This window comes from Microtus ochrogaster, chromosome 1, assembly GCF_000317375.1.
Source record: "Microtus ochrogaster isolate Prairie Vole_2 chromosome 1, MicOch1.0, whole genome shotgun sequence".
Classification (NCBI taxonomy): Eukaryota; Metazoa; Chordata; class Mammalia; order Rodentia; family Cricetidae; genus Microtus; species Microtus ochrogaster.
This window is the reverse complement of record NC_022009.1, coordinates 122,566,991-122,574,030: the sequence shown is the minus strand read 5'-3', so window position 1 is coordinate 122,574,030 and position 7,040 is coordinate 122,566,991. Positions and strand designations below refer to the sequence as shown.

General features: G+C 40.7%; 1 protein-coding gene across 1 annotated transcript in view; it reads right to left on the bottom strand.

Annotated features, from left to right (window-relative positions):
• Positions 1-6,582, bottom strand: part of Asic5 (acid sensing ion channel subunit family member 5) — a 19,512-nt gene extending 12,930 nt beyond the window's left edge. The window contains exons 1-3 of the mRNA XM_005344139.2: positions 6,543-6,582; positions 3,511-3,817; positions 387-624 (exon numbers count right to left, since the gene is read on the bottom strand). Coding sequence (XP_005344196.1) covers positions 387-624; positions 3,511-3,817; positions 6,543-6,582 — 585 coding nt within the window. The remainder of the gene's footprint in view (positions 1-386; positions 625-3,510; positions 3,818-6,542) is intronic.
• Between the last annotated feature and the right edge of the window lie 458 nt (positions 6,583-7,040).

The window sequence follows — 7,040 nt, the reverse complement described above, 5'->3', positions numbered from 1 at the left end:
TGAGTGCCCCAATCTGTCACTTTCCACATTCTTTCCTGGACTTGTATTCAATTCAGCTCCCACATGCTTCCTACGTCTGCTGCCTGCAAGCACACAGACCACCAGCTGTAATGTTGCTGGATCTAAACTCGATCACCATGCCTGTACACCAAAGCAATGCTTTTACCCCCCCCCCCAGCCATCTCTCCAACCCCGCATATAACTTCTTGAAAGAAGAAATTTGTCTCACATGAATCCCACATCTCTTGCTCTTATTATAAAGCAGAAATTAGGAAAGCTAAGGAAATGTACTTAAACAGGTTGATTTCTCAAGACTATTTTGAGCTTAGAACAGAATAAAACCATAGTCTACTATATCTGATTAGATTTGGATAGTCAATCATTACCTTTGGACCACATGGTTTTCCAAAAAATTTACAGTCCAACAAAGTGTCCTGATTGAGATAAAAACCATTGTTCTTGACAAATTCTGTAATGCTGAAGTTTTGGTGACTTGTAACAAAATCTAAGGCCTCTGGAGAGTGAGTGATGTTGCCACTAACTTCCTGAAGGCGGAGAACTTTGGAAACTACATCCCATAAGAAGAAAATGATGCCAAATTTTGATACAGCTTCTGCCTGGAATCTATTTGAAGGAATGAAGGCATCAGTTAGAATGTAAAAATTTTCTCGAAGATAGAAACAAGGCAGAACTACATTCATAAATGATTATATTTGTTAAGTAATTTCCACTGTACATCTTTAGATTTTTATATGCATGCCTTTCATGCCCTCAAAATGCAGTTAATGATTTCATATTTTAATTTTATAAAACCTTGAAGTGATCAGCTTTCATCTTTTGCCCTACAGCACAGAGTGCGATGGGTGGTCCATTCTTGGTAGGGTTACGCCATGCAGGACATGGTTTGCATGTCATTCTAGAATCTTAGGTTCTAGACTTGGTCATTTGTGAAACTTAAATTTGCTTTAACTGATCTATAAAAGTAGAATTTATTTATTAGAGGGATAATATGTGAATATGTTGTGTAGTGTTTAGGAAAGTTGAGCATGCCTGGGTTACCTTGTTGAGCATAATACTCTCCAACTCTATTCCCAATAGAAGCAAGAAGTTTTCAGTTTTAATGCTGAATATAAGGCTGTTTTGTGTGCACATGTGCACAGCTTTGCTAGCCATTCATCAACTGGTGAGAGACGCAGCTTTCACCCTGAATTAGTCACTCTGCAGCTGCGATACCCTATAGAGGCCATGAGGCAATGCCTGTCACGGATTCTTCTCAAAATGACTGTACAGTGAGATTAAAGAACCAGTCTTCTGTGGGTGGCACACATATAGGGAATTATGAAATTCTTCAGCTTAAAATAGTCTCATAATCTGTATTTGTTACACTAATGAAAGTTGAGACCATACTAGTAATTTCAGAATATTAAATTATAAAGCCTGGCACTATTAGAAATAAAAACAAAGTTTTTATAAGATAATATTCAGCATAAAAATAGTCTTGCACTGAGTTTATTTTCAACCTTTAATACACTTTTAAAAAACTATTCTGTAAGTTGTTGCTGGCTGGGAATTATAAGGTCAAAAAAAAAATGTCCTGGAAATCTGTATGGAATTCAGCAATGATGATATTTAGCAGGAATCTGATACAGAGCTATTATATAGATTGGTTCCAAAAAAGAAAAAAAGGCCATGAATAAGAGCTCATTTTCCAGAATCTATTCTACAACTTATTTTTTGTGACTGAGTCAAATATACCTTTCTGAAACTAGTTCTTGTCTGTACATTGCTTTCTGTAAAGAAACTTAAAATTGAAGTTAATGGGTATTTTTAACAGACTAAGTGAAGCAGATCGGCAACTCCAGTGGGCATCTATAAAACATATGGAGACTATACTGAGCGTGACAATGCGTGTACTGAACATGAAGGCACTAAGAGGCCGATATTGATGGAGTCATTGACAACTTTGCATTACCCTTTAAATGGAAATGCAATTGATCCTAGGAAATATTGCAACTGATAAGAATGTATGTCCTTCAAAAACAAAGTATTATATGATTCTTAAAATTTTATTCTTTTTCATCTTCAGCATCTTTAGACACACATTTTCTACTTCAAAACATGACTGTTAGTGGGAAGAACTGTGCCAGTAAGGCCAGGGTAGGGTGAACCTGTGGTTTTAGCTCTAACCTACACACACACACACACACACACACACACACACACACACACACACACACGGGGGGGGGCATGGGAAATTAAAATTTTTCAATCCCTTCTTAGATATCATGAATTCCGTAGCAACATTTTTAGCTATCAATATCTGTTGCGGGAGGTCCTTCCGCTCCTCCAGCCTATAGCTGCTGATATACCAGACACATGGGAATCTAAGAGCTGGACATCCCCAGTGTCTAAGTTACACTCATATTAAACCCCTGCCACGTGAAACTGAGTGGAGAGAACATGCTGTCAGCCTCAGCCTGAGTCTCTCAGGACACACTGGAAGCCCTGGCTGGGAGGTGAGGCTCTGCCCCATGGACCTGGGTTGAGATAATGTTGTCTGTCTGAATCTCCCAGGACACATTCTGACTGGGAGGTGAAGCATGGGAGCTTTGGGTTTCTTGCCCAAATTCACCAGGAGGCAACTTTTGTCACGCTGAGACAGGAGGATGAGAAGGGAGAAGACCTGACTAGGCTGTGCAGACCTTCACTGTACAGAACATGCATAGACAGTGAAAAAATACCCCTTTCCTGACAGATCACACATCTTAGGCTACATTTCCTTCAGCGTAATTTCTGAAAGTGTTTCTATCCACTAGGTACAGATGATTGTCTGGGAACAGTGACTGCAGATCTCCTCACATGGTCCTTCTGGTGTCTCTGCTTCTTTCAAGTCAAGGGTCCCTGCAAACCAGCCTTGCCTTTGTCAGAATGCATGTGGTTTAAATATTGTGAGGCAATGAACACTGAGGAGGTTTTCTAACACATGAATGCATCAATTGAAGCTTTGAAGTACTGCTGGTCACACACACAAACCTCTTATAACATGCACAGTGTCTCTAATACTTGTTCTAGGGATCCCATCATATTACCATGCAAACATATTTCCATGTATTATGCTTAGAACCCTTGTTCTTCATTTTCTTGGAGGTGCCAGCTGTCTCTAAAACACTCCACATAGAACACATGGGTACGTATCTATATTGTGTTTGGTAACTACTCAATTTCATAAGGTTTCCCCTCGCTCGTTAGCATACTTGAATTCAGGGAATCATATTACATCTACTGAAACATGGAACTTGGTACTTGCAGCCCAAGAAAAGATGGGGAAAGGGAAAACATGAGTGGATGAAGACATTAATTAGCAGGTTAGTTTTATATTTGTCCCTTAAGTTCAATTTAAAATTTTCAATGCTTTTACTTAGGCTAAATGCTGCATCAGAACATATGTAAATTATCAAAATAAATTTGCCAAAATTAAATAAAAACCACAATTAAAGCAATGAGTCTCACCTATTCAAGTTACAGAATGTCACAGCTGGGAACTCGATTTTTTCCACATACTGAACCTCTACAGATGTTGTGGTGGGCCATGTGAAGAAGTTGACCAAGCGACTGTAGATTTGCCACGCCACAAGTGAGACAGAGCCCAGCACCACGGACAGCCAAATCGCCTTGCGAACCCTGCTCCGGTTCTGGGCAATGTTGTGGATTCCGTGAAAGGAAGTGGAGAGGGCAAACTCGTGATCAAACTTCTTCCGGTCATCTGGAGATGGCAGTGGCCTCTTGGAGAGGTAGCGCTTTATTTTTCGTAAGAGTCCTAATGCTCTCAATATAATCAGATAAAAACAAGTCCATGAGTTAGGAAAACTATGCTATTCATAAACACTCCCAATTTACAAATGATGAAACAGGTTACCTCTAACAAGTCATTCATAAAGGCCCCAGAATCATTGGCATTGGATGACTTATTTAGGGGCAGTAAAAGTGCCGACTAGGCGAACCTGCTGGTATATGCTAATGCCATCTGGAGACTGCTCTGGTGAGGGAAGAGGCTTTGGTGGCAGGAGCATTAGGGTTCGTTGTTGTGAGAACTCACAACTTTTAAAAATAGCCCTTGTTGTAATTATTCTTTCTCCCTGGAGAATCAGAGCTCCTTGGGATGGGTTAGGCTTATTTTCTGAGTAGTCATAAGTTAAAAATGATCAGTTCCTCAGCTAGTCTTTGTCATCGTGTGGTGACTTTTGGTGTTGTGACTTCCATGCATTGTATGCTTTGTACCAAGCTGCTTTATCCCTGGATTGGCAAATCAGAATGTTAACAGTTCAGTGGTATGACCAGCTTCCATTCTTTAGAATGTAGCCACCCAGAATTTCCCTTGGGTTAATTTTGTTTTGACCTGGAGATAGAAGACGAAAACCCTCTGACAACTTAAGAGGATGAGGTCCGTCTGCAATTGGAGAAGTGATGGAGGAAGGTCATTGGTTAATTAAATAAAGCTGCTTGCCCTGATAGGTTAAAACGTAGGTGGGAGGAGTAAACAGAGCAGAATGCTGGGCGGAAGAGGAAGTGAGGTCAGACTCGACAGCTCTCTTCTCAGGGGCAGACGCCTCAGAGAGACATGATGCTCCACTCTTGCGGGCAGAGGCGAGAGCTCTGCTCTCTGAGGCACACACGATGAAGCTCCGACCCAGGATGGACGTAGGCTAGAATCTCCCTGGTAAGCCACCTTGTGGGCTACAGCAGATTATTAGAGATGGGCTAGTCCAGGTGCAAGAGTTAGCTTAGAAGAGGCTAGATAGAAATGGCCAAGCAGTGATTAAATGAATAACAGTGTCCGTGTAATTATTTCGGGGCATAAGCTAGCCTTGCGGGCAGCGGGGTGCTGGGCACGCAGCCCCGCTGCTCCTATTACTACAGAGAAGTAAACCTTGTAACCTAGGCAACGTTAGCCAAGTTTCTCATTCTCCTGCTGCTTCTGTTAACAGACAGCACAACAGCACCTGACTGGCGACTTTTCATGTTAGTGTGATGCTTCTCTCGGTGTATTTCATAGACAGCAAGACGTAGTCAACATTAATACTTTTATTTTTCTAGTAGTCATGAAAAAGATGGTTAAATATTCAGAGTTTTAAGAAATGATTTCAAGTTCTCGTTTAGGAAACGAGTCCTTGGACAAGACATGCTAGCTGGCTGTCTCTTAGTGGGTAAGTGTGCTTGCTAAGCAGTCCTGATGACCCGAGTCATACCTTTGGAACCCATGAAAAGGTGGGAGGAGAAAACTAAGTACACAGATTTTTCCTCTGATCTCTATATGTACAGGAGCACCCAGGTACTCATCCTGTCTTACATACACACACTACTTATAAATATAGCAACACAAATCTCAAAGAAAAAGATTCAATCTTAAAAGCTTACTAAATTCTCATAAAGTTTTTAAATCTTTGCTCCAATTCAATAAGTATCATTTGTCAACTATCAAGTATTAATTTTTGCTCCAAAAGGTTCTTATTTACCATTAGTTTTTAATACCTTTCTAGTTTCTAATTGGTGAGTTACAATTGTTTTCAGTTTGAAATAACTAATGATATAAATGGTATTTACATTTTCTGAAGTCCCTCATTTCATGCATAGTGCACCAACACTTAGAAATAATGTTATGATGTTGAAGCCACTACGAACTTTGTAGTCACGTTTGTATTAATACCAGTTACTGGAATTGCAACATAACCTATAACAGTATCTTATGATGTTTCTTTTAGTATCAGATCACCCAGCACATGTAAGAACATCTGGAACTGTGAAATCAGAAGGCCAGGAAAACAAACTTATTATCAAAATAACTGTGAACAATTTTTCTTAATCATTGCTTGGAGGCATTTATGAAAACTTTAGACTTGAAATACCAACTCAACAGATGGGCAGCTTCCACCTTTCCTACCTAAGTGATCTTGGCTGTTGCTGAATATAGTTAACTTAGTGAAAGCTCCTGGCCAGGCCAAGTGTGGCCGGCTGCAAACACTACCCCGAATGAGACACTAAAGGCTTCCCTTCAGACACCAGACCATTTCATAAAGACACCCTCGCTGAGGGTTGTGTGAACCTTACTGAAGCATTTTCTGCTATTTATTGGAAATGCAATGATGAAAAGTAGAACTGCACGAAAACATCTGTCTAGGAGCCCACAGCCTGCAGTGTGGCTCTACCAATCCCATGGCTGAGGCCTTGGACTTCTCACAGACCGCTGGTTCCACCCAGTGCTTCTATGCAAATTTTGGATTCCTGATCCAGAAGGCTGACCATCACAGAAACAGTGTAGGAACACCAAACAAGCAAATACTAACAAACGACTCTAGCATATAATAATATTTCCACATTTTTTGAATCCTTATAAGCTACTCTTATTTCCCAAACAGTATTATTTATCCTGAAACTCATATCTGTTACTGTGAATGCCATTGGGGTCTCGTTTTCCAACATAAACCCCTCTCTGCTTATCGCTGGTCTTGAGGGATGGAAGCTGTCATTGCTGGAGCATTTCCTACCTTTCTCAGCATGTGTCTTGGATCTCTCAGTGTGTTCCATTTTTTTTTTCTCTCAGTGATCGCTAGCCCTCTTGGGTGTATCCAATTTCTATCAATAACAATATTCATTAGGGGCCCTTTATATAAAACACTGCAGCTGAGGTTATAAAATGTGGGAGCAATTTAAATATTTGTGTTGCTATGTTCAGCCTCATAAAGCACTTAATCTGAGAATCAAAAGCGGTTGACAGAACCAGCCACGGGCATTTACACTGGCAGGAGCCACTGGAGACTGGAAACCAGAAAGCGTCACCGAGAACCCATTTCCTAAAGAAAAACTGGCAGCACGGGTGGGTGGATCAGGTGGTGAGCCCCCCCCCCCCACATTTTACTTCTAGTTTCAGCTCTATACAAACCAAGTTGAGGGGAGTGTGTGTGTGTGTGTGTGTGTGTATGTGTGTGCATGTGTATGTGCTTAGATGTATCTTTGTTTTGCAGTTCTTTTATAAGAGACAAAAC